The sequence below is a fragment of the Felis catus genome, chromosome D4 (assembly GCF_018350175.1).
Source record: "Felis catus isolate Fca126 chromosome D4, F.catus_Fca126_mat1.0, whole genome shotgun sequence".
NCBI lineage: Eukaryota > Metazoa > Chordata > Mammalia > Carnivora > Felidae > Felis > Felis catus.
The window spans coordinates 92,278,948-92,306,940 of NC_058380.1; the positions used below are offsets into that span (position 1 = coordinate 92,278,948).

Here is a 27,993-nt window from a genome sequence, read left to right on the forward strand (position 1 = left end):
ACAGAAGGGTCTGGGGGACGGAGGCCACGCCAGCCGCTTAGAGCCCAATACAGTACCAGCCCTCACAGACGGGCCCCACGGGGGCCTCCGGGGCTCCAGCAGGTGGCATGGACCCAGGTCTCGGGGCGCCTGGGGGCTGCCACCTGGTGAGCCCGGGGGTGCACATGCCGACAGCCGGGAGCCCGCCCGCTGCCCTGCACCAGAGCCCCACAGCATCTGCCCGCCTCCTTCCCCTCAGAGAGTCCCCAAATGCCCCTGGCCCTGCCTTCCCGGGCAGCCCCAAACACAAGCCCCACTTCCTGTCCAGGAGTCAGGGCACCTGGGCTGGCCCGGCCCCGCCCTTCCCAGGGGGCAGTGGCAGTGGGACTGCCTCAGGGGACATGCAGGAGGCTGGGCCCAAGTGACACGGGGGTTGCCCCACTCTGCCTTTAGACAAGGAGACACAGAGATGCCTGCTGCCCGCATCTGCCTGGCATCACGCCCAGACCTATTTTTAAGCCCATTTACTAGAAATCCCACAAATTAAAGGAAATACGGATAATGCAGTAAGAATCCTGGGGGCCGAATAAAAGCTACACATAATTGTCCTCGTGCTCCAATGTGAGAATCTTAACCACAAACCCAGATCTCCCCAAGCCCTTGTGCAAGGCGGAGGCATCCTGCCGCGCGAAGGTGGGGGGAGCAGGAGGGGGCAGGTCCGTGCTTGGCCCGCGATCAGAGGCACAGGCCGCGGCATACAGCCGGGGCCATAAAAGGTAATTACTGATATGAAAAATAAAGATCGTAAATACGAACGCCCGACTTTACAGCCTGGGAATGAGGATTACTGCCAGGGCGGTGGGTTCCAGAGGCGGCTCCCCTGTGCCACAGGTGGGGGCACCGGCCTGGCCCCCACCCCGCTTTCTCATGTGGCTCCCGTGGCAAGCTGGGGGGTAGGGGCCGCAGAGCCCCGGACCTTGCGGAATCTGTGGGGCACAGACAGGACCACCCAGAGCGGCCGGGAACGGCGGGGTGCAGTGCTCACACCGGGAGGGTGGGACCCCCCCCACCCCGACGGGCTGGCCCCCACACCTCAGGGGTGGGGGTTGAGACAGAGGACAAAGCCACGTGCCCGTCAGGGACGCAGCTGGTGGGCACCACGTTCTCTGAAGACCCTCAGCACCCTGGGGCACATGCTCACCACCCTTGGGAGCCCAGGGCCCCAGCCCTCCCCGGCTCATTCCCACCTGCCAGGTAGCGGCTATGTGGGCATCCAGCTGGCGGTGCCTTCACCAGAACCCCCCGCGCCGCCTGCTCACCCCAAGCCCTCCCAGACCCACAAGCCTCCTGGGAGCCTGTGGGTGGGGGGTCTGCACAGGTGGCAGGGAGCAGAGGAGGTGGAGAGAGAGAGGTGTGTGTGTGTGTCCGTCCCCAGATCTCCTGGCCCGGGATCACACTATTCATCTTGGACTGTCTCAGAGTAGGGACAAGGCCCAGTGGTACCACTACCTTCTAGGCTGAAGGAGACCCTTCCCCCAGGGGCTGGGGGAGGGGGGCAGTGGCAGGCCCTCCCCAGGCCTGGTCCCCAGTTGCCCTGGAATCCCACGGAGGTCAGGGAGCCCGCGGCCACCAGCTCACGTCCTGCCAGACGCCAGGTGGCCTCCTACGGCCTGGCCGGGGCACAGTGGGGTGAGGTCAGGGCTCCCGCTGCCCCAGGCACACGGGACTGAACCCCAGGCTGCCAGTAGCCACTCGGACAGACAGCAGGCCCCGCACCTGGCACCCGTCCCACGAAGATGCTTCCCCCGGCCCCGCAGAACACCAGGCTCCCCAAGTCCCGCCGCAGGGCCTGCCCTTCTCACTGGGGGGACCTGGCCACTGGGGGTCAGCTGGGAATCATTCGAGCCTGCGGGAGAAGCTGGAGGTAGAGGGAAGACAGCAGAGGAAGGAGCCAAGAGAGGCAGGTCAGGGAGCGGTGGGCGGACGGGCCACGCTGGCCGCCCCCAGCCAGAGGCCCCAAAAGCACCAGCTCAGAGAAGGGCCGAGAGGCTGACGGCAGGCGGGCAGGCTGGGAGGGAAGCAAGCTCGGGAGATACACAATCGTGAACCCCAGGTGGACGGGACGCCGTTCAGAGAATTATCAAACACCTGGAAATGACCATCACAGGGAGGCGGGGCCGCCGGGCCGCCGCAAGGTCGTCCCAGGACGACCACCGTCCGGGAGGACGCCCTCCGACTCCCTTTCTACCCAGGCTCTGCCAAGTTACATGTAAACGTGCTCGTTTTCGTCCAGGAAAGATGCAAACTTTCTCTCCGCTGGAAAAGACAGCCCCAAAGGCGCGGGGTTTTGCTCTGCAGGACACGAGCCAGCCGCGGGTCTGGCCTGGCAGGTCCGGGAGACCACCCGTTCGTTCCCCTTCGGGCCTCGGTGTCCGCGGCTCCTCGGGCGCCCTCACAGCCACCTTCCAACCCGCCATCTCCTCCTCCGTGAGGTCAGCACATCTGCAACCACGCTCACCTTGCACGTGTACGCGGGTCTGGGGCCTAACTGAAAACACTGTGCGCCAACGGACATCCCGCGGGCTGGCCCGCAAGCCTCCCGTCGAGTGAGCCCGGGGGGCAGCAGACCCCGGCCTCCGCTGACGGTCTTCTTCTGTTTGGCGGTTTATACCCCCCGCCCTAAGACTATTCCGTCCCCGGCAGGTGGCCTAATCTGTCAGCCCACCCGTATCCCGGGTAACGTGTGGTCCGGGCCACGTCCCTTCTCCGTGGCAAGGACCGGGAAGGAGCAGTCGCCGGGGCCCCGGCTGGTCTCCACCACCCTTGTCTGGGGCACCGCCGGAGCCGGGAGCCAGCGAGCGGGCCGACGGCCGGCTTTCCAGTGTGACCACGGGGAGACTCCGAGGGGCAGGTGAGGGGTCTCGCCTGTGCCGTCAGTCGTGTTCGTTCATCAGTCAAGGGAAGAGCTCACATCCGCTGCAAAGGAAATCCTCTCTCTCATCAGACGAGGCAAGGTGAGCCGCTCTTCACGTTCCCTTCTGACCCGTGGCCGGTGCCGCAGGCTGAGTCCAGACCTTTCTCACGTTGGGATTTCTGAAGGGGTTTGTGACTCAGAGTCTCTCGGAGAGCGGCGCCCTCGTGCACTCATACGTAATAAGTAACTTCGCAAACCTAATACTTTTGGAATTCCCAGAATAGAAAGAGAAGGAAATTCTAATATTGTAAATGAGCTAGCATTATAAGGAGGGAGCCCTTTGCAGAGACAACAACAGCTCAAAAAGTATTTCCAAGCAAAACTCCAAATGTCCACAATCTTGAACAAATGAGAGTGCTCCGGTAACTTGGGTTAAAAAAAAAAAAAAATTAAAAACAACCTGATGTCTTTTCTTTAATTTATAAATCCAGCATGGATTTTATTATCACGATCTGGATGTGTTTTCTCATGAGGAAAGTAGTTAATCGGAATTTCCCAAACTCTTTACACCGTTCGACCAATCAGAGAAGCTACTGATACACGCACGTGTGTTCCTGACTAGGAAAAAAATAGAAAATCTACGGTCGACTCTACTGAATAACTCAAACTGATGCCAAAACTTGTATGAAAATTGTGTTGAATTTCTACTTCCGGGATTATGGAACACGGGAGTGATTCTTTAAAATCTCTCTTTGTTGGGGCGCCTGGGTGGCTCGGCCGGTTAAGCGTCCAACTCTTGATTTCAGCTCGGGTCATGATCTCATGGTTCGTGAGATCGAGCCCCGAGTTGGGCTCTGCGCTGATGATGGGGCGACTGCTTGGGATTCTCTCTCCCTCTCTCTGCCCCTCCCCTGCTCATGCACGCGCATGCTCTCTCTCAAAATAAACACACGTTAAAAAATAAAGATAAAAAAATAGAATCTCTGTCGAGATAATTCCGACATCTGTCATCCAAAAACACGTAACACATAAACAACACATAAAAGCACTCAGTGAACCAGGAAAGGGGGAAATCTCCTCAACCTGAAAAAGTGCGCACGTGAAAAACCCACAAGTAACATCATACTCAGCAGCAGGAAACTGGCTGCTTTCCTCCTAAGGTCAGGAAAAAGGCAAGGAAGTCAACACTGTACAAGGGGCCCTCACGGAGCCCAGTGGGCAAGAAAATGAAATAAAGCAAAAGTAGTTAGAAAGGAAAAAAATGAAACTATCTCTATTGTAGGTGACATGATCTTGTACACAGAAAACTCTGAGGAGTCGGCCAAAAAACTATTAAAACCAATAAACAAGTTCAGCAAGTTTGCAGGCTATATGATCAGTAGACGAAACTCAAACACAGTTCTGTACGCTACAAATAATCTGAAAATGAAATTAGTAACTAATTTCGTTTCCAATGACATCAAAAAGCACGAAATACTTAAATAAATAAATTCAACAGAAGTAGTGTAAAAACTTACACTTTGAAAGCTGTAAAACTGTGTTGAAAGAAACTACGGATGTAAATAAATGGGAAGATACCTATGTTCACGGATTAGAAGGTCTAACATCGCCAAGGCAGCAGATACTCCCCAAACTGACCCACAGATTTCAGTGGGATCCTAATCAAAACCCCAGGTGACATCACCACAGAAATTTTCAAGCCAATCTTAAAATTCTTATGGAAACCCAAGGAATCCAGAATAACCAAAACAATGCTGACAAAGAACAAAGTTGGAGCACTCATACTTCCCACTTTGAAGACTTACTACAAAGCTCCAGTAATCAAAACGGTGTGGTGCTAACATGAGGATATATATAGATCAACGGAATCAAAGTGGGAGTCTAGAAACAAACAACAAGGGGGCCAAGACCATTCAACAGGAAAATAACAACCTTTTCAAACTATGGTGCTGGGACACCCGGACGTCCACATGTAAAGGAATGAAGTTGGACCCTCACCTCACACCACATACAAGAATTAACTTAAAACACACCAAAGATTTGAATGTAGGAGATAAAACGATACGACTCTTAAAACACAGAGGAAGGGGCGCCTGGGTGGCTCAGTCGGTTGAGCGTCCGACTTCGGCTCAGGTCATGATCTCACGGTTCGTGGGTTCGAGCCCCGCGTGGGGCTCCACGCTGATAGTGCAGAGCCTGCTTGGGATTCTCTCTCTATCTCTCTCTCTCTGCCCCTTCCCTGCTCACTCTCTCAAAATAAATAAATAATCTTTAAAAAAAATTAAGTAAGTAAATAAGTAAACGTGCTGGTGTAGATGTGGTGGGAACCTAAGTGGATGCAGCCAGTGTGGACGAGGGTCTGGAAGTTCTTCAAAAGGTTCAATATGGAGTTGCCATAACCCAGCAACTTCACTCCTAGGTACAGCCAACAGAAATGAAAACAAATATCCATGTAAAAACCAGTATATGAACGGCAGCATTATTCGCAATAGCCAAAAAGTGGAAACAACCCAAAACATCCATCAACGGATGAATGGATAAATGAAATGTGGCAAAACCATACAATGGAACATTATCCATCCATAAAAAGGAATGAAGTACTGACAGATGCTATCACATGGATGAACCCTGAAAAAATCATGCTAAGAAAAAAAAAGTCACAAAAGACCACATTACACGATTCCATTTATATGAAACGTCCAGAACAGGCAATTTATTTATTTTTATTATTTTTTTAAATGTTTATTTTTGAGAGAGAAAGAGAGAGCACAAGCGGGGGAGGGGCAGAGAGAGAGGGAGACACAGAATGGGAAGAAGGCTCCAGGCTCCGAGCTGTCAGCACAGAGCCCGATGCGGGGCTCGAACTCATGAACCACGAGATCATGACCAGAGCCGAAGTTGGACGCTCAACTGACTGAGCCACCCAGGTGCCCCCAAAACAAGCAATTTATAAAGACGTAAAACAGATGAGTGGTTACCTTGGGCTGGAGGTGGTGGGGGGGATCAGGGAGGAAAAGAGGGAATCAGAGTGACAGCCAAAGGGCATAGAATTTCTTTCTGCGAAATTCTTTCAGAATGTTCTTTCTGAAAATGTCCTAAAATTGACTGTGATGATGGGTGCACAACTCCAAGTAGACTAAAGACCACCGGATTGTGTGCCTACAAGTGACCCGTATGGTGTGTGAATTATATCTCAATAAACCTTTCTTTCAAAGAGAAAAAAATTACAGATCCGCCAAAATGAAATTTTAAATGACAAGAGACCCACAGGAAGGTGTTGGGGGGAGTACAGAGAAAGAAACAAAAAGACAAACAGAATCGAAAAATAAAATGGCAGACTGAAGCCCTGGCATACCAAATGTAAATGGCCTAAATATACCAATTAAAAGACAGAGATTGGCAGAGTAGATGAAAACACAGGACCCAATTATAAGTGGTCTATAAGAAAGCCACTTTCAGGGGCGCCTAGGTGGCGCAGTCGGTTAAGCGTCCGACTTCAGCCAGGTCACGATCTCGCCGTCCGTGAGTTCGAGCCCCGCGTCGGGCTCTGGGCTGATGGCTCAGAGCCTGGAGCCTGTTTCCGATTCTGCGTCTCCCTCTCTCTCTGCCCCTCGCCCGTTCATGCTCTGTCTCTCTCTGTTCCAAAAATAAATAAACGTTGAAAAAAAAAAAAAAAAAGAAAGCCACTTTCAAACCTAATGATACAGATAATTTCAAAAAAACAGGAAAAGGTAAATCATGCACACATAATCAAAAGAAAACAGGCGTTGCTATATTAATATCAAGTAAAGTAGATTTCGGAGCAAAGAAAATGATCAGAGACAAAGAAAGACATTTCACAAGGACCAAAGAGTCAACCCACCCAGAAGGCACAGATGTACTCAACATATCTGTGCCAGAAACAGAACAGCTAAATATATGAAGCACAAATGGACAGAACTTAAAAGACAGAGACAAATCCACCATCACATCCGGGGACTTGGACAACCCTCTGTCGACAGAGCAAAAGTACAGAGAGAGCCAAAGTCAACTAACAGGCTCTGATCGGCACTCGCAGAGCTGTCCATCCGACAGCAGCAGAATACACACTCTTTTCAAGTGTCCGTGGAACCTACAGCAAGACAAGCAATATCCTGGAAATAAACGTCAAGAAATTTAAAAGAACTGAAATCATTCCGGGTGTGTTTTTCCACCACTATGAAATCAAGTTAGACATCAATAATCTAAAGTAACAAGGAAATCTCCAAACATTTGGAAATATTAGCAACACCCCTCTAAGTCACCCACGTGTCAGAAGAAGTCTTCAGGAAATCAAGTGAATTAAAAGGAAAATACAACATATCCAAACCTGTGGGACACTACTTAAGAGCGGAGAGGAAAATTTATAGCTTATACTAAGTACTTGTAGTAGGAAGAATTTCAAATCAATAACCTTAAGCTCTCATCTCAAGAACGTAGAAAAAGAAGCAAAATAAACTGAAAACAAATAACGATGAGGGCAGAAATCAATCATATTGAAAATATAAAAAAAAAATAGGGAAAAAATCAATGAAACAGAATTGGTTCTTTAAAAAAATTTTTTTTACATTTATTTGTATTACATACATTTACGTTTATTTACATAAACGAACCACGAGATCATGAGCTGAGCCGGTCGTAAGCTTAACCAACTGAGCCACCCAGGGGCCCCAAGAATTGGTTCTTTTAAAAGATCAATGAAAGTGACAAACTTCTATCATGACTGACAAGAAAAAGAGAGAGAAGACAAATTGATCACCAGTATCAGAAATGAAGCAAGGGATATCACTACAGACCCTGCGGATGAAAAAGAGTAATACGGACAACTTTCTGCACATAAGCCTGACAACATAAATTAAATAACCAATTCCTAAGGGAAAAAAACCTACCACAATTCACCTAATATGAAACAGGGCATTTGAATAGCCTTCTAACTATTCAGGAAATTGAATTTGTAACTTTAAGAATTCTCAAAAAAGAAATCTCCGAGCCCAGATGGTTTCCCCGGAGAATTCTACCAAACGTTGAAAGGCGGATTAACACCACTTGTACACAATCTTTTCCAGGAAACAGAAGAGGAAGGAACACTTCCCAATTCACTCACGAAGCTAGTGTTACCCTGATGTCAAAACCAAAGATGACACAAAAAAGAAAACTGCACACCAACGTCCCTTGTGATACAGATGCAAGACCCTGAACAAAATATGAGTAGAATTCAACAACATATAAATAAAATCAGGGGCGCCTGGGTGGCTCGGGCGGTGAAGCGTCCGACCTCGGCTCAGGTCACGATCTCACGGTCTGTGAGTTCGAGCCCCGCGTCGGGCTCTGTGCGGACGGCTCAGAGCTTGGGAGCCTGCTTCAGATTCTGTGTCTCCCTCTCTCTCCGCCCCTCCCCTGCTCATGCTCTGTCTCCCTCTGTCTCAAAAATAAATAAAAACATTAAAAAATAATAATAAAATAAAATCATACGCCACGACCGAGTGGGATTTATTCCAGGGAGGCAAGTCAGATTCAACATTTTAAAATCAATCAACGTAACCCACTATCACCAGACTAATGAAGAAAAATCACACGAACGTACCATTCGATGCAGAAGTATTTGACGATAGTCAACATCCACCCACGATAAAAACTCTCAGAGACCTTCCTCGACTTGATAAAAAAGCATCTACAAAAATCTTACAGCTGATGCTTTCTCCTTAAGATGGGGAATATGGCAAGGTCATCCTCCTCACCATTGTTACTCAACACAGTTCAATAAGGCAAGAAAATGCATACAGATTAGAGAGGAAGAAATAAAAAAAGCTGTCCCTATTTGCCGATGACAGGATTGCCTACGTAGAAAATCCCAAGGAATCCACCAAAAAAACCTTCTAGAATAAGTGAGTCTATCAAGGTCACAGGATACAAGATAAACAACTGTGTTTCTATATACAATCAATTACCAAGATGATACTATGATCGTTCAGAAAAATCTATATGTAAGGGGTGCCTGGCTGGCTCAGTTGGTAGAGCATGAAATGGATCTCAAAGTTGTGAGTTCCAGATCCACACTGGGGGTAGAGTTTACTAAACAAAACAAACCAAGCCAAACAAACAAACAAACAAACAACAGTGGCGTCTGGGTGGCTCAGTAGGTTAAGTGTCTGACTTCGGCTCAGGTCATAATCTCATGACTTGTTGGTTCAAGCCCCGCGTCAGGCTCTGTGCTGACAGCTCACAGCCTGGTGCCTACTTTGGATTCTGTGTCTTCCTCTCTCTCTGCCCCTCCCCTGCTTGCACTCTGTCTCTTTCTCTCTCTCAAAAATAAACATTAAAAAAAAACCCACACAGGTAGGGGCTCCAGTACGGCTCAGTCTGTTAAGCATCCAACTCTTGGTTTCCGCTCAGGTCATGATCTCATGGTTCATGAAATCGAGCCCTGCATTGGGCTCTATGCACTGATAGCATGAAGCCTGCTTGGGATTCTCTCTGTCTCCCCCTCTCTGCCACTTCCCTGCTCATTCTCTCCCTCTCCCTCTCTCTCAAAAATAAACTTAAAAAAAGCTACACAAAAACATAAACAAAAACAAAAGATGCACAGGACTTGCGTGCCGAAAACTACAAAATACTGATGAAAGAAATCTACATCTAAATAAATGGAGAGACATACCATGTTCATGGATGGAAAGATGACACAAGAAGATTCTCCCCAAAGAATTCTCCCCAAATTTATACACAATTATATTATTAACACAATCCTACCAAAATTCCAGCGTATTTTTTTGTAGATATAGACAAGATTGACCAAAAATGTATATGAAAAGGCAAGGAACTAAAGTAGGTGAGAGAATTTTTAAGAGGAATTCAGTGGAAGAAATCAACCCGCCTGATATAAAGACTTTCCAGACAGCTATAGAGACTAAGACAGCATGACTGACAGATCAATAACAGAATAGAGAACCCTAAAAAAGACCCACAATTATGTCCAAGTAACTTTTTATAAAGATGCAAAAGCAATTCAGTAAAGGACAGTCAGCCTTTTCAGCAAACAGTGCTTGAGCAAGTGCATATCCAGAGGCAAACAAAATGAACCTCGACCTCACACTGTGTACCAACTTAATCCAAAAGAGATTGAGAACCTACATGTGTGACTTAAAACTAGAAAAAAGGACAGGAGAATTAACTTCAGAATCTAGGGCTAGACACAGCATTCTTCCCTAAGCAAAAACTCGTAAACTTGACTTTATCAAAATTTTAAACTTTTGCTCGTCAAAAGACCCTGTTAGGAAGATGGAAAGACCGGCTGGGAGAAAATACTTGCAAAGCACATGGACGACCAAGGGTTAGTATACAGGCTATATAAAGAAGGCCCACATGTCAACAGTAAAACACAGTCCAATTAGAAAATCAGCAAAAGGAGCGCTTGGGGGTGCTCAGTCGGTTAAGGATCCAACTCTCGGTTTCGGCTCAGGTCGTGATCTCCCGGTTCGTGAGTTCGAGCCCCGTGACGAGCTTGGTGTTCACAGTGCAGAGCCTGCTTGGGATTCTCTCTCTCCCCTCCGCTGCTCGCTCTCGTTCTCTCTCAAAATTAATACGATTTAAAACAAATCGGCAAAAGACACGGAGACATTTCACAAGAGGACATATAGATGGCAAACAAGCACACGAAAGATGTTCCCCGCCATCAGCCATCAGGAAACGCAAATTAACGCCACTACGAGATGCGCCACAAACTTATTAGAATGGCTACAGCCCCAACAGCAGCAACACCAAATGCTGGTGACGGAGGGGGACGATGGATCACTTACAGAAGAGACCAGGGTGGTGGCTGTCAGAGGCTACGGGGTGGGTGTGGGAGGGGCCCCGGGGGGCCTGTGGAGGGTGCACTGGGTCTCTCGGTAGTGCTACCTGGTCCAATAACAGCTGTACTGAGATACCACAAAATCCACCTGTTCCCTTTTATGAGCAAATAACCTTCCCTACAGGGACTCACCACTTTGTTTTTCCGTTCATTCTGTACGATTCACAACTGCTCGTGAACCTAGGATTATCTCAAAATACAAAGCTAAAACGAAAACCAAAAAGCATCAGCGTGTCAACGTAAGATATCCCAAATCCTCGCTCACTGTAACACGCCATGCGAACATTAAACGGAACGGACAGCATTCAGGTAGCTCCGCGTGATCAGTCAGCACATGACGGAAACAGTGTTCGGACGGCAGGTACTTTGCTCATCTGTCCTCATCACAGATCAGAGGAACACGCTCCCGGCCACTCTGACAAGGTGTGGCAGGCACACGCGTGTGTAGGACAGGCAGGCCCCCATCACCTTCCACTCGCAGCCCTCTGTGTCAGAGAGAAGTTAGTCACCCCCTTCCAAAGACATAACAACACGGGACAAAGAAGTGTGACTACAGGTCCAAGAATATCAAAGGGTGTCTTCTGTTACCAAGGGGAAAAGAGGTATCTTGTCTTAGAGGGAAATGGCTGTTTGTCCCAGCATGCGGAAGGCGATGGCTCTGTCGATCAAGCATCTGACGCCGGCTCAGGTCACGACCTCACGGTTCCCAAGTTCGAGCCCCGCATCGGGCTCTCTGCTCTCAGAGCCTGGAGCCTGCTTCACATCCTCTGTCCCCTCTCTCTCTGCCCCTCCCCTGCTCACGCACTCTCTCTCTCTCTCAAAAATATATAAACTTAAAAAAAAGCACCTAAAACTTCAAATGGACATATGGGAAACTGTAGGTTTGCACAAAGTGATCTTTATTTCTCTTGCTTTGTAATACCTGTAAATAGGGGCTCCTGGGTGGCTCAGTCGGTTGAACGTCCGACTCTGGCTCAGGTCATGATCTCACGGCTTGTGGGTTCGAGCCCCGCGTCGGGCTCTGTGCTGACGGCTCGGAGCCTGGAGCCCGCTTCGGATTCTGTGTCCCCCTCTCTGTGCCCCTCCCTTGCTCACCTTCTGTGTCTCTCCGTCTCTCAATAACAAATAAATGTTAAAAAAAAAAAATTAAAGTTCTTCACTCCCAAAGCCGTGACGTTTCCTCGCAAAGGCGTTCCTGATTTCCAAGACTATAATTATTCGATTAACAAGCACCCAGGCGAAAGCCAGGCGTCGTCCCACAGCGGAATGTTCACCTCTTCCGATGGCTCTGATTTCGTCTTCTCCCGACTCTCCAGCCCGGTAGTTCCCCGGGGGCCCGCGGCCTCGGGCGTGTGAGTCGGGGCCCGCGGGGTTTACCGCGGCGCCGGGACGTCCCCACCGCACCTCCAGAACCGCCCCGGAGGAGGCCTCGGCTGCCCAGCCAGAGCCCTCCAGGGTTAAGCTTGAACTGTCAAGGGCCGTTCGTAGGAAGAGAATTCTCACACGTTCCCTTCCAGGAGACGGGTCTCTCCACACCGTCCATTTATGGTCTTCCTCTGGGGGAAAGAGCGATCACGGCCTCACGCGACGCTTAGGTTGCGTGCAGGGGTTAACCTCCTCCAGGCCGGCGCCGTAGGGCTCCCTGGGAGACCGCCGGGCCCTGTCTGGCCATCAGCAGGTGCCTCCTGCTGCCCGGAAGCTGCCGGCCAGACAGGGACGCCGATGTCTCCCGAGGAGGCGTGCCGCACGGCTCACCCCCAGCAAGGGGACCCCGTGTCCAGCGCCTTTCCTTGCGCGGAGGCGCGGGCTGCGGACCAAGGCCCCCACGGACCGCGGTGGGTGGTGGCCGTGGGGCTCTGGGGCGGAAAACCCTTCCTCCCCCGGAGACCCACCGCCGGCCCTCTTTCTGTACACGGCGTGGAAACATTCCAAAGGGAACATTCTGTACATCGCGAGCGCCGTCTCCCTAGCCTCTCGGTTCAGAAGCAGAGACCTTTCCGGAGTCTCTTTCCCTTTCATGGCAGCGGAGCAACCTGCAGTGCTCCCTGAGAACCTGCCCCTCCCCCCCCCCGCCCCCCGCCCCCCGACGGAGCCGCCCGGGCTGGCTGCGCAGCCGAGAAGGACCTCCGGAACGTGCACGGCTCCTGTGCTCTGGGGGGGGAGGGCCGGTGTCCCCCGCGGCCGTCGAGGCCACTGGGGCCACCGGCCACACCCTCGCGCTCCCCCGCCGCGTGGCACCGTGAATCACACAGAACGCAGCGAAACTCGCTCTCGAAAACCGTATTTGGAGCTCAGTTATGACCACGAGAGGATGCTGCTAGGAACGCTTACCCGAAACTTGGAAATGTGGCAAAGGGTAACCGTGTGCAAGGGGTAACCGTCTCCGGGTGACAGGAGGAAGGGTCCGGCGGGCCCTTCCACCGAGGATTAGCCCCTTCAGATCCTTCTGTCTGACTTACTATCTGACGTTCGTTACCTCCGGACCGGGTCGTGTCGGCCCTTAGATTGGTGCCCAGAAGGGGGGCAGATGGGGATTTCTGCGTAGTAGCAAAGGGAGCCCCGAAGGCTCTGGTCTTCCTGTCCTGTGGGACACCGAGCAATTCTGTAACCAACCGAACAACCAGACTCCAATACTCTTTCTTCGGCGACTAGAAACACGCAGTTCCTCAAATGCTCTTGCGACCGGCTTTCCTGTCCACACCGCGGAATATTAGCCTTAAAAAGGAGGCAAATCCCGACACCTGCTACAACCGGACGAACCTGGAGGACACCGTGCTGAGCGACGTCAGCCCGTCACAGGGGACACGTCCTGTAGGAATGGACGCTCAGCGGAGGCCGTGGAGGAGTCGGAGCCACGGACACGGAGGGTGGGGGGAAGGGGGCCAGAGGTCGGGGCAGGGGAGGGTCCCAGGACAGAGTCCAGCCTGGGAAGATGCACACGTTCTGGGGACGGAAGGGACGGCTGCACGACAGTGTGACTGTGCTTGACGCCCTTGAACCATGCCCTTAAAAGCGGCTACGATGATAAATTTTATGTCACGTGTATTTTTCCATTAGAATTTTTTAAGTAATAATTTATCAGACCTCCACGTGAAAGGTGCGAGAGTCAAATGTCAGGAACAGAAGAGAAACGTGACCTTTGGCGGAAGGATTCCAAGGAGGACACAAACAGCAGCAGCCATAAAGGGCATTGTTGGCAAACTGTACCAACCAATTTTCTCACTGAAATCGAGAATTCAAAAGATCAGCACCAAGAAAAAAAACGCAAGGAGGACGAAGAAATATTTACAATACCTGTAAGGCAAATTTGTGTGGTCAGGACCTTGAAAGAATTCTAGAAGCCCATCAAGAAAAGGACAACTCAGCTGGGAGGGAGGGAAAAGCTAAGAACAGGCCACTCGGGGGACAGCATCCAAAGACACCGGAGAAGGAGGGAGGATTAGTCACCAGGGAGATGAAGCAGAGCCTCCAAGGGGAGGGAGGGGCCGGGGTGGGGGGCCAGCTACCTGTACCCCCCCTCCCCCGGGCTCACCCCCCACACACCAGGTCGTTTGGCCGAGGCTGTCCGTCCGCGCCCCGCAGCAGAACCGACCCCAGAACCCGTGACAGATTAGATGCTGGAAACATGGGGAGCCCCCCCCGCAAGGAACACCTGCCCACTAAGAACCTCTGGACAGCAGGTGCCGCGGGGACGCAGGGACAGATGAAGGGAGCCTCGGCCCACTCCCTTACCTGGGATCCGACGGCACACCGTCCAGGTGCCAGGAGCTCGGCTGGCGGGCGGGCCAGGGGCGGGGGGGAGAGGTCTGGGGGGGTGACACTTTGGCCCTGTCCACCTGCACCCCGGTCACACACTGGTGTGTCAGCTGCATGAAGACAGATCGAACTCTGCGCTTAGGATCGTGCACATTCCTGTGAGCTGCACGGCCAGGTGAGCGACGAGTCCGAGACCTGACCGGTGAACTTAAACGCCTCTGTGCACTTCGCTACCCAGAGGTGTGCTTTTTACGGGGGAAAAACCAGGTAAGTGATGTCGCTCTACTAACAGCTTTCCGCCGATGAAAATTTCCGCCACGTAGCTCAACAATGCACGCGCGGGTTTTTAAAAAGTGTCGGCGGGCGGCACCGAGGCTGCGGGTGCACCCCCACACCCTGTGCTGTAGCAGCGCCCCCCTCCCCAGGACGGCCACCCCCTCGGCCTAGAGCTCCCAAGGCCTCAGAACCCCATCTCCACGGCAGAGCGGACACACAGGCGGGAGGCTAGAAAATCCCAGGTCTTGTCACAATGGTCGAAATGTCCGGGTGCTGTGCAGCAATTTTATCCAAGCTTGCGAGGAATGCCACACCCCCCTTTTACAGGTAGGGAAACCGAGGGTCTGCGTGGGGAGCCAACTGGCTCGCCGGCCCAGGAACTTGACCTGAATCTCGAGAGTGGACTTCAGGCCTCCTGGTGCAGACAGAACTCGGGGACCAAATGTTCCTGGGCCACAAGCCGCTGAGGGCACGTGCACCAGAGGGACCCACCCAGTGCCGGAGAGCAAGGGGGACAAGGGTCCAGGCTCAGGGTCCTGGGCGTCGGCCGCGTGGGGGCGGAGGCAGGTGGGGCCAGAGCCCCAACCCCGGGGCACAACCCCCCCCACCAGCCTGGGCCCCTCCAGGGACAGGCGCCCGGGAGCCCCTGGGAGCAGCGAGGGAGCCACAGGGGAGCCTGGGGGCTGACGCGCAGGACCACCATCCGTCCCAAAGCCGGGAGAGCCAGGGCCACTGCTGCCAGCCACAGCCACAGCCACCGTCACTGTCACCACCCCGCTCCAGCCGCTGCCTCACCTCTCTGATTCCCTAACGGTTCCCCGGGGAGCACTGAAGGTAAATATGTTAATTTGACTTCAATCACGGCTTTTTAAAACAAAGTGCACGCTCTATCGGTTTAGGGCACGGAACCTGAAAACTACTCACTCGAACGTCTGGGCATTCCATCCTGGGCAAGGACACTGACCACGAGGGGCCAAGGGGACGGCCGAGGGGGCACCAGGGGAGGCCGGCCCGCCAGCTCCCCCGTGAGATCAGCCCCCTGTGCCGCTGCCTGGCTGCTCACAGGGGACACTTCCCACCAGCACAAGGCTCGACTCGGGCCCATGCAGGGGGAGCAGGGCCCGCAGATCACGGGCTGCCCGGGACGCGCTTGGGACAACCCAGGACGGCCCGAGGCCTGCCCAGGTACGGCCTGGAGGAGGGACACCGGCCGCCCCTCCCGCCTCGGCTGGCACTGGAACAAGCTTGGGAGTGAGCTTCCAGCAGCCGCTGGGCCGGAGGTCGCAGGCCAGGCCCACTCTAGAGCAGAGTCCGCTTGGGCCCCTCCTCCCTCCGTCGCCCTCGGGGCTCTATCCAGGGAAGCTGCGGCTGGGCTGGCCCTCCCCGAGTGTCAGCCCACTGCCCCAGGGTCTCAACAACAGCCATCAACTCTCCAGTAGGTGCCTGGACCGCCCCCGCCCCCACCCAGACGGCACAGAACTTAGCCAACAAAGGACACTTTGTGGTGCGCTCCTGCTTGTCCCATTCTGGGCGGCCGGAGGTACATCAGGTCAGGGGGCTCCTCTCCAGACACACGGGGGGCACTCTGACACCCCAGGCAGAAGGGGCCCGGGGAGAGGAGAGCAGCCAGGTACCCGAGCTGGCGGCCTGCAGCCCCTACCCAGCAAAGCCCCCCAAGCAGCAGGCGGGCACCGCGGCCCCCAGACGGGGCATTTTGGGGTGACAGGGCGGGAAGTCAGTGACAGGCAAACAGACGGCCTTTCCAGCAGTGGTTCAAGAACAAGTAACCAGCCACACTGCTGTGTTGTTCATCACCGCAAGGACAGGGTTTCTGGGCCCCGGGGCCGCCCTCCCTCGCACGCAGCCACCAGCCCAGCCCCAGGAAGGCCCAGGCCGGACCCAGTGTGTGCGGCTCGTCCCAGCCACCTGAGCAGCAGGACAGGCCTGGGGACGGCCTCGGGAGGCCAGCCCCTCCCTGTGCCCTCCAGGAGGCCCGGGGATGGCTAACCCCGTGGGTGCCTGCTCCCATGAATGGAAGAGGCTGACCTAGAACACCACAGCCCAAGGTCAAGGATCAAGCAGTCTCAGGGAAAAGAAACATGGTCACACGTGTTCATATATCCCAGGGCCGACAAGGGACGTGGGAAAGGCTTCCCAAGGACAGACACCAAACCAAGCTCAGGACCAAGACGCCCACCTTGGGACCCTGCAGGATCCCAAGCCGCTGGAAACCCAGAGGGGAAAGAGGCCAGCCAGCTCCTCAGGGGCTGTGGCGGAGGCAGGACGGGGGTGAGCTGGTGAACCCGGCCCGCCCACATTAGCCAACAACCTGCAAACGTTGCCCCCGGGGCCACCTCGCCTGCCCCAGGAACTGGCGAGTGCCCCGTCCCCGCAGGGGTGGTCCAGATGCACGGGGTGAGGGTCCCGAGGCGTCGAGGCTCAGGCGTGCAGGGCGTCTGCATCCACCTCGGGCTCTAACCAATTCCCTCGTGAGGGTTCTTGGAAATCAGTGACTGTAATGTAATCACAGCTGCTGGGGCTCTGAACAAGCCCGCTCAGTGGCTCCGTTCGGTTATAATTATTACGAAAGCACAGTTAAGAAACAGCGAGGAGAAACGGAAACCTTCAGGAATACCCAACAGCCGGTGGAGGGGCGGCCCCACCTTGTGGCCATGCCCTCACCGGCCACCCCACCACCCCGCCCAGGACGAGGACACCCGGCCCCTTCCTGCTGGCCCCGCATGGAGCCATCCCACCCCACCTTGACCGAGCTATAGCCACCTGGATATACCCCGTCCAGGCAACCGGGAGCGCCAGGGCGGGGCAGGGCTGCGAGGGCAGCTGGCGACCCCCTTGCCCAGGGGCCCTGCTGTCTTCACCCCAGCCCACCTGGAGCGGCCCCCTGGCACCTGCAGAAAACCATCAACGGTGGGGTGGGGGGCAGTTGTCGCTACACCCCGCTCAGCTCTTGGACCCAACCCCTCCAGGCCTCATTTCCCTTCCACAAATGGAGGGGAGAATCAGATACTCTCCAGAGACCGTGGGTCCCGGCATGACCCGCCAGCAGCTCAAAGCAAAACCATGACTGCCCAGCACCCCTGCAGGCAGGGGGAGGGGAGAGGAGGGGCTTCTCCTAAAGGGGCCACAGGGGTCCGACACAAGGGGGGCAGCCGGGAGTGGTGTCCCAAGCCTCGGCCTCGCGGCCTGGAGCTGGTGGCTGAACCTCTCGGGCACAGTTCACCAGCCTCCTCCTGGTGCCCGCGGAGAGTACAGCGGCCTGACCCCTGGGGAAGGCTGACCTGCGAGCCTTCTGCCTGGGGGCGCCCTGAGTCACCCCAAACAAAACAGGAGCCAAGGGGAGGCCCCCCCCATCCGCCCCAGGCGGTGCCTCCCTGCCTGCAGGGTGACCCCACTCCCGGAACCGCGGGTGGGAAGGCCTGGGCCTCCTGGACCCCCAGACGCAGGCCCACGGCGCTCACTGCCCCTCAGTGGCCGGCGGGCCACTGCAGAGCCCGGGCCCCCACCCTTCTCCCCCTTGGGTGGGGCTGGCTCGCAGGGGTGTTTGCTTCCTTCTCCCCACAAAGAAAACCACGCATTTTCCAAGAGAGGCTGGTTTTCTCTTGCTAACTGTACCCTCGCCCTCACGGACGGCCCACTTTACCACTAGGGTTTTGTGCTGACCGCCTCAATCCCATCAAGTTTTGGAGCAAAAGAGGAATGATCCTGTGTTTTCCGGCTGCAGTGACTCGGGCCCCATCTGACCCGTGCAGACATGACAGCGATCATGCCCATCTCCTCTGTCCCCACGAGTGTGCGGGCCTGGCCCCGGGCTGGAACCCCCCCAGCGACACTCCTCTGCTCCGACATGGAGCCACCCCGGGCGGGAGGTCAGAGGACCGGGGGCCCTACCCCGGCCCGGGGGACAAAGGGACATGTCCCTGCTCGGGGGGCCGGCTCTGCCGTTCCTTCCAAGGCCAGGGCTGGCAGAAGGAGGGGGCAGCAGTCGTGTAGAACGGGGAGCGGGGCCTTCACTCCTGTACTGGCTGAGGGTCCCCCCAAACCACATCCCCCCAGATCCCACCTCACAATGGGATCTCAGCCGAAACCAGCAGCAGATGCCAGGTTAAGAAGAGGCCTTACTGGGTTGAGGGTGAGCTCTATACCCAACAGCCGGTGTCCTTCTGAAAAGCAGGCGTGGACACATGGGACACACAGAGAGACAGGAGGGATGTGGTCGTGAGCCGAGGACGCCCGCAGCGGCCAGAGGCTGGGAGGGAGCACGGCCCGGTGACAGTCTGACCTCCGGACCCAGGCGGACACAGAGTCCTGCTGTTTGGACGCCCCCCCCCCCCCAAGCTCGTGGGCCTCTGTTCAGCAGCATCAGGACCCGCACACACCCGCCCCACCGACATCGACCTTGACCCCGGCTCAGAAGCAATGGGAAGCCACCGGTTTTCCGACTTGGACAATGTCTGCCAAGAACGAGGGTGGCCAGGCGTGCTCTGAGTCCGGGACGCCTCCTCACTGCCCGCCACAGCCCGCCAGCTCAGGGCTGCCAGACTCGGGGCCCCGAGGGGCCTGGCCGCTCACCCGCCTCCGGGAGCAGCTGGTCCCCACAGGACCACAGCGTCACCCACTCCGGCCCCCCTGGGCCTGAGACCCAAACCCCCCACTGCACACAGGGTCCCGTGTGGCCCATCACTCCCCCGGGAGACACACGGACAGACCCGGGCTGGGAGGCGTTGCACGAACCTGGCCTGCGTTCCAGAGTCAAGGGCACAGGAGCCAGGGAAAGACCACAGAAGCTTCCAGACTAAAGGAGCCTAAAAGACACAGTAAGACTGAAACACACGGGGCGCCCCGGTGGCTCAGTGGGTTACGCGTCCGACTTCAGCTCAGGTCACGATCTCACGGTCCGTGGGTTCGAGCCCCACGTCAGGCTCTGTGCTGGCAGCTCAGAGCCTGGAGCCTGCTTCCGATTCTGTGTCTCCCTCTTGCTCTGCCCCTGGCCCTGACTCTCTCGGGAATAAACAAACATTAAAACAAATTTAAAAAAAAAGAAAAAACCTCAACGACATAAGAGCGTACCTACGCTCACAGCAGCATTATTCACAAAGCCAAAAAGTGGAAACAATCCAAGTATCCATCGACAGGCAAACGGAGAAGCAAGCGTGGTCAACCCAGCGTGGACCCGGCGTGGACCCCCCTCAGCCGTAGCTGGGACGCGGATGCACCCGGAGGACACGCGCTCAGTGAGAACGGCCAGACGCCAGGGACGAACGCCGTAGGATCCGCTCACCTGCGACCCTGGGGCGGCCGGACCCACGGACACAGAGAGGGGAGCTGGGGGCCGGGGGCTCCTATCTGCCCGACGAGCGGTCCCGGGACGGAGGGCGGCCACTCGCAGGGCGGCCCTGAACCGCACGCGTCAAACGCTCGGATGGTGGACGTGATGCTCTGTGTCGTTCACCACAGTAAAGGAGGGAGGGGGAAGAAAATTCCAGACGCGGGGAGGGGACGCGTGGGATGGGGGGGGGAGGGAGCCTGGGGGGGGTCCGTGTGTAACGGGGCAGAGTCCAGTCTGGGAAGACGGACGCGTTCTGGGGACGGATGGAGGGGGAGGGGGCGGCTGCCCAACAGCGTGAATGCACCTGACGCCCCTAAACTGTGCCCTTAAACTGGTTAAGATGGTAGGCTTTATACATACAGTAACTAGGATTTAAAAAAAATTTTTTTTAATGTTTTTATTTATTTTTAAGAAAGAGACAGAGTGTGAGCGGGCAAGGGGGCAGAGAGAGAGGGAGACACAGAATCCGAAGAAGGCTCCAGGCTCCGAGCTGTCAGCACAGAGCCCGACGCGGGGCTCGAACCCACAAACGGCGAGATCATGGCCTGAGCCGAAGCCGGACGCTCAACTGACTGAGCCCCCCAGGCGGCCCTAGGGTTTTTTAAATTAAAACTTTAGGGATGCCTGGGAGGTTCAGTCGGTCGAGTATCCAACTCTTGGTTTCAGCTCAGGTCGATCTTGAGGTTCGTGGGTTCGAGCCCCACGTTGGGCTCTGCGGGTCGGCCCCAAGCCCAGCCAGTAAAAGCCTTCAGAAATGAGTCTCTGAATGTGGCCAGGACCCTCTAGGACCTTCTGAGCTGCAGCACGCCCAGCAGCTGGGGGAGGGGGAGGCAGAGGAGTGCCCCCAAACACCCAAGGGCCTCCCAAGCAGAACTCGGGCCTATTCCCAAGGATGCTCGGTGGAGGGGACTTCCCATTTTCCTGGGTTATCGAGAACCTGACAAGGGACCCAGAGCAAAACCACGGGCCAGCCTCCCACAACCTTGGGGCCCTCACTGCTGTGGTCCAGCCTGGCCCAGGTCGGTCTGCGTGGCGTGGAGCGGTGTGGGGAGAGACCAGGGACCCTGCTCCTCCGCCAAGAAGCACCTGAGGCCCCCATCACAGGTCTCCAGAGCCAGCCGCCTGCTTCTCGGGGTCCCGAGGCCAGCGGGGCCCCTCAAGATCCGGGCTCGTGTGGTCCCGAAGGACAGCGCAGCCTCTCGGCTCCCGTGGCCCGCAGCCGGGACGCTGTGGCCCTCCCGCCTCCTCCGCTGCATCATTTCCCCTCATCAGCTTACTTTCCTTCTAGGGGGAGGAAGGAGGAGGCTCCAGGGGCCTCAGGAGCCCGAGTCTGCACTAAGGTTTGGGATCCAGCACACGGCCAGGCCCAGCCCCGAGGGCTCCTCTGGACGACACGCCTTTCCTTCCCTGGCCCTTCACATGACAGGGGCTGGCCAACTAAACTGGGTTACAACAATTAACACAAATTCTGCCGCCTGTCCCAAAACTTACATAACCGCAGACACTGTGCCTCAGGAAACTTCCTCCGCCCATGGCCCCATTTCCTGCCCTCGACCCCGGGCTTTGGTCCTGGAAACAAAGCTGCTTCTAGATTCCCCAGCTGGTACTGGCCCTCCAGCCCTGCCAGCCAGTACTCTTCGGGGCAGCAGCCTCTGTCTGCGTGTCTGGCTGCCCACCCTCCCAGGCCAGCACAGGGCCAGCCCCCCACTTCCCAAACAGCACCCCCTCCCCTCCGGCACCAAGGGGTTTCTGTGACCTCCACACACCGGACAGCGTCCCCCCAGATTCACGTCCACCCAGGACCTCAGAACGGGACCTTACTTGGAGTCTGGGTCTTTGCAGATGTGATCGGTTAAGGACCGAGACGAGACCGCCCTGGGTTGAGGGCGGGCCCCGCATCCCGTGACGGGTGTCCTCGTAAGAAGAGGGAAATTTGAACACAGACACAGAGAGGGAGGGCGGCCATGTGACAGCCGAGGCAGAGGTGGCAGGGACGGGTCTACAAGCCAAGGGACGCCAAGGACCTCCGGCACCACCAGACGCCGGGAGAGCCCAGGTTCTCCCCTGGAGCCTCCAGAAGGGGCCAGGCCTGCCCCTCCTTGACTTTGGACCTGCGGCCTCAGAACGGCGGAGGGGATACATTTCTGTCCTTCGAAGCCACCAGCTTTATGGTCACTTGTTGCCTGGGCCCCCACCGCCCGCGCCCTCCCTGCCTGTTGGCAAGTATCGCTGCCCTCCCGGGGCGGACAGACCCCACGGGGCGCCCCAGAGCGGCAGTCACAGAACGGAGGGGGGCACCGCAGAGGGGAAGGAGCTCAGCAGGGGAGGGAGCAGCACCGCCTCATCACGGCCGGGTCACGGCACGCACCGCACACCGGGGACGGCCCCCACCCTCCAGCGAGCGCGTCTGTGCGTGGAGCCTACGAGGCACCTTTCCGGGGCCATCTCGGTGACCAGAGAGTGGGCGGTGCCCCACCTCCGTTTCTCCTTCAAAGCTCTTCTCACTTGTGGGGAAACGGAGGCCCAGGGAGGCCACGGTAGCACAGCACACAGTAAGGAACAGCGCTCAAAAATCCCGAGATGAGACTCGCTCCGAACCTGGATTCTGCAGAAAGTGGCCGCTCGGCTGAGAACGGCCCCGAGTGGCCCCGACAGGATCGTGGGGATGGTCACGGTCCCGTCCAGTCCCAGCGGCCCCCAAAACCCTGTCCTCTTCCTGCCTGTGTGGCCCTGAGGGGGAAAGAGCCTCGCATCCACACGGGGGGGGGGGACGTGCGCTCGGTCCCAGGCTCCCTGGCCCTGCCCATATGTGACCACGTCCACGGGAAATGCAGGAGACCCGAGGTCCCCAGGGCGCCACCAGCTTCCACGGTTGCCAGGCGGACCCTACTTCTGGGGACCCGTAAATGGGCTCTTCTGCCATGGGGGGTCACGGATCTGTACGCCACACTGGCCCCGCCCGACTTCTTCTAGACGGTGGGAGAGAGAGGACATTGGGAAGGGATCACAAAGCCATGAAACTAGAGCCCCCCCACCCCCCGTCAGGACCAGCTGGGGGCTGGTGACGGAGGGAGCCGTCCTCAGACTCTGGCCACCTCGCAGATCCACAGGCCGGCCACATGTCCCTCGAGGCCGCCCCAAGCCCCTCCTGCGAGCTGCAAAGCCGGTCAGGGTGACGGCCTAGAGCAGCCAGAGGTGGGGCCGGGTCTGTGACCTCAGTCCCTTCCTCGGGGACTCACCCGAACCCCAGAGGCCACCGCAGCAAACACCACCGGCTACCTGTAGTGGACGGGGACCTCAGGGAGGGCCCGGCCCCGGCACGGAGGCAACGCGAGCTCAGCAAACCTCACGGAGCCCGGCAGCAGCTTGGACGAGAGCCACGCCAAAGCCTCCACCGCGTCCACTCTGCCCCCGGCTCCCCGGGTCCCTCAGCGTCCCCACCCCCGCCACCCCCATGTGCCCCACGCCCATCCTGGGAGAAGGTTCCCGGAGGAGCCAGCGGGCAATTTGCATAATATTCTTTGCAAGTTAATATCAGCCTCTGATAATGATCTCGGCATAGCGTGGAGCGCTGAGGCGGCTGTTACAACACTAAGTAATCATATTTTAAATTATGTTTCCCTTTATAGCAAGGTGTTGCAAAAACACACAGACATGAAATCTGTCTGTAGCAGCCCCACTGCCAAGCACCTGACCAGCTTCCCAGTGGCGGCTGTGACTGCAGCACCGGGGCCCGGGAAGCCCAGACACCAGGGGCCACACGTCACCCCCGGGGCCCCAGCCCCATCGTCACCGGGGCCAGGGGGCCCTTCCTGGCAGGGGCGCGTCTACACGGGGACGTTCACGGGGCACCTACCGCCCACTCTTGCCGGGGGTCCCGACTGCCCTGGCAGTCTCTCCCTTCCCATCCTCCCCGGCTCCGGCCTCACGCTGGAGACCCCAGTGCCCCGGGGGGCGGGGGGGGGGGGCAGACTTCGTGGGATCCCAGGCAATACACAAGCCTAAGAACTCAAAAGTCTAGGCTTTGGTGCCACAGGCCCTTCTAAGGTTGCGGCCTGGCCGGGGTCACCCGTCACCCCTCACCCAGCGGGCGGGCAGGTGGGCTTGTCCTAGACTGTCGCACCTCCGTACCCCAGATGCAGCCCGTGGTGCCTCCGACAGCCCGGGGGCGAACGTCCTGGGCGACCCGGTGCCTGGGGGGGGGGGGGGGGGGAAGGCGAGGGCCCGAACAGACGCGGCCCCTGGGGCAGCCTTGGGGGGGCGCCGGGAGCCGCAGGGGCCTCCACCCTGCTCAGAAGGGGAGCCCCACAGAAGAGGCCACGTGCCCCCTGCTCTCCTCTCCTTTCAACTGGGAGCGAGGGCCACCACTCAACCTTTATTTTCTTAAAAGCTTTTTTTTTTCTTTTTTATTAAAAAAAATCCAATTATAGCACAAATCTCTCAGCAGGGGTCAGTGTGAAATAAGAATGGCCAGAGTTAATGGACGTGACACAGGCAAGATTAATGCCTAAAGGGCTTCGTAAGTTGTATGATGCAGATTTCATTAACATTTTAATTGTAATGTATCTTTTTAATCTTCCCTCTCTAATGGCTTTATATCCAAAAACAGGGAAGAAAAAACTGCTGACGACAACAAAAAGTATCAATACACAAAATTTAACAAAGGCGCTTAGCAGTGTAATGGAAACTAAATTAAATGAGCAAAACTATGTTCACATTGTGATTTTTCTAACGGCACAAAAGTCAGGAATGCGGCAAAGGCGGTTACTTCTCCCTTCTTGGCACAGAGACGGCGATGGGGCAAAAACGGGAGGCAGCGGGGCAGCAGCCGCGGGCGCAGGTACCGCTGAGACCCGGACCCTTCTGCTCCTGACCCGCAGGCCGGGGCAGCACCCACGGTCCAGACTGCCAGCCGCGTCCAGGAGCCGGAGCGCCGGAGGAGGGACGCGCCGTCCAGAGGACACCAGCCATCAGAGGGGAAGGCCCCCGGTGATGTGCGGAAGGGGAGGGGACATCTAGGGACATCACCGTAACGCGGCGGGCATTTTGCGGGGCGAAGGCTGGGGTGGCGGATAAGCGGGCATCCGGCCTCCAACACCCACAGCGAGGGACCCGGGCAGTCCTGGCCAGCCAGCTCCAGCGCTCGACGAGAGCGAGCGTTTCCACAAATACACCTGGTTCTGACTACCGAGGGCTCTGCAGATTTTTATTTTCAATCAACAAACACTCAGAGTCCCAAGCCTGTCGCCTGTTGCTCAATCTGACGGCTTGCGCCCCCCTCCCCGACGTGCCTTTTCTCTGCAACAGCCCCCACACCGTGCCTCCCTCGGGGACCTGCTGGCTGGGCCTGGGGGCCGGCCAGTCCGGGGCCCGGGACACAGTGCTGCAGTCGTGCTGATTGCTCAAACCCAGTGACTATATATGGGCACTTTCAGGCCTCTGCGGTCTCCGCCCCCGACCTGCCTGCTTCCCAGGCACACAGGCAGGCGCTAGGCGGGGCCCATCCATGGCCATGTGCCCTCCTGGATGCCAGGGCCCAGCGCCGAGGGGGAGGGGGAGATTCCTTCAGAGACCCAGAGCCAGCCTCTCCTCCCCCCCTGGGACCAGAGAACAACGCCTCGGAGGAAAGTATGTCTGTGCCCTCCCTGGAGACTGAGAAGCAGCCTCCCCTTAAAGGGCCATGTGCTTCTCACTGGCTGCGGCCCACTCACAGGGAGGGGGCATCCCGGGAGGGCCTCCAGGCTGGGCCCAACCTGCACAGAGGCCCCAGGCCGGCCCGCTCACCTTCAGCCTCCAAGCAAACAAGGAAGCTACCCCTCAGCATTGGAACTCACAGGCCAGGGTGGGGGCTCAGAGAGGGCGAGTTACGCATCCAAGGTCACACAGCTCCAGGCGGGATGAGACCTGGGAGAGACCCCGGAGTTCGTGCTCACAACCGCCCCCCCTTCCTGAACCCAGGCCAGGGAGGGGCCCGGAGAGCCCAGGGGCCCGGTCAGAGCCCCTCCATCCATTCCCCCGCGCCGATGTGCTCCTGCCGCCCTTGTCCTCAAGGGCACCGCCCCACTCTGAAGATGCTGACCACAGAGACGGCCACCAGGGAGCCCCACTCCAAAGTTCACGTCCCAAACATCAACGGCTGCCACTTCCAGCCACCTCTGTGTCCGCCCCCTCCCCGCCACGGGCCGCCAGGCCCTCGCCCACGGGGCCCACTTCCAGAACCCAGCACTCGAAAGGCCGGAGGCCACCGTGGAGGAGGAGGCCCAGCTCCCAGCAAGCAGCAGCTGCACGTGGCACAGGAGGGAGCCGTGGGCAGCCCGGAACCACGGTCTCCACGAGGGAGGGGGGCAGGCCGGGCAGGGCCGACGCGCGGTGCTGGACAGGGGCTCCAGGGGCACCTGTTCCTGCCTTGGAACCGCCCCCCCGGGCGCAGTGGCACCGCACCACAGGCTTTGCTCCCCTTCGAAAGACCAGGGCCGGAAGACCGGCCCCGGGTTCCTGAGCCCAGGGCACCCCTGAGGGACAGCAGCCTCGAGAACGAGCCAGGTAGCGAACACGACTCTGAGCCGGACGTCAGCTCGTCACGTCCCACGAACCTCGTCGAACTTCCCAAGTATGCCCGTCACACCAGGGTCTGTCAAAGGCCCTGGTTCCCGGGAAAACACGCGAGTGTGCCGGGGCGAGGGGCGTGATCTGGGCCGCGGTCCACACGCGGACAGTCGGGCAGACACTCGCCACGCTGCCCCCGGCCAGGGTGGCTTTTGCAACCCTATGGTCTCTCGGGACAACAGAACCCAGGCAGAGCCCAGGCAGGGGAGGCCAAGGTGAGCTGGAAGAGGGCCCATGGGGGCTGGGCCACGGCGGGGGCGGGGGGGGGGGGGGGGGGGCCTCAGGGCACTGACGCTCTCGCCCTTGTGGATGGCAGGTGCTGCCGCCCGTCAGGGGAAGCCCGGGGCCCGGCCTGGGCGGCCCATCCCCAACTCTGCGCTCGGGGGAGCTCAGACCTCAGAGGCAGGGGTGTGGGGTGGAGCCCCGGGAACACCCTTGGAAGACTCCTTGCCACGGTTCTTATCCCCTGTCCCACCAGGGGTACGGGGCCCCCCTCAAACCATGACGCAAGGCGGGCAGGACCCGAAGGCAAGGACGCACGAAGGGCCCGGCTCAGGGCTTGCCGTCACCCCTTCCGTGAGTACCTCGTGCTCGCTTTAGCTGGAAACCAGAGAAAGCTTTGAAGGATTTTGCCAAAAGTGACCCAGGAGTCCAGCCTCCCAGAGACGGCCTCTCTGGGCGCCCTGGCACACCCTCCAGCGGCTCTACGGTGACGATCCCGAGACACCCCCGTGCGGCCCGGTGCTCCCAGGTCAGGGGCGCGCCAGGAGTACGTGCTGCCCCCCCCCACCCCCCGCTCAGGAGGAGACTCTAAATGGCTGCAGGAGAGAAGGGCAAAGTCGCCCCAGGGTCAGCGTGGTGTCAGACACCCCGTCCAGCCCGGCCTCTGCCCGGGCGGTGACCACCGACAGCAGGTCTCTGGCCACTCAGAGGTGACAAGTGATATCTTCCACCTGCAGGCTCCTTCCAGCAGCCTTCACCGAAGAACGCGGGGGCCCCACACCTCGCTCTCACCTCCTTCTATTTCCTTGACTCAGGCTCCAGCCAAGGTACCACCCAACCCTGGAATGACCCTATTGAAATGCCAACGGGCCTCCTGGGAGGGACGGGCACCACAGGGGGCCACAGGAGCAGGGACAAGGTGATTCGTTGGAAGGGGAAGGCAGTGCCCGCTGCCTGACCCTTTACCTAACTCCTTCCTGCCAGGCTGTTTCCTCACCTGCGAAACGGAGCCAATAACACAGGCTACCT

The 27,993-nt window shown here is 57.2% G+C and overlaps 2 protein-coding genes across 5 annotated transcripts in view; one reads left to right on the forward strand and one right to left on the reverse strand.

Moving 5' to 3' along the window:
- NACC2 (NACC family member 2) overlaps nt 1-27,993 on the reverse strand; it is a 70,716-nt gene that overhangs the window by 41,259 nt on the left and 1,464 nt on the right. The window lies entirely within an intron of this gene.
- On the forward strand, nt 165-27,922 carry LOC123381515 (basic salivary proline-rich protein 1-like). The gene is made up of 8 exons (XM_045042729.1): nt 165-309; nt 1,234-1,340; nt 25,017-25,125; nt 26,188-26,461; nt 26,567-26,679; nt 27,059-27,222; nt 27,442-27,493; nt 27,702-27,922. The coding sequence occupies exons 1-8, from the start codon at nt 165-167 to the stop codon at nt 27,920-27,922; spliced, it is 1,185 nt and encodes a 394-aa protein (XP_044898664.1).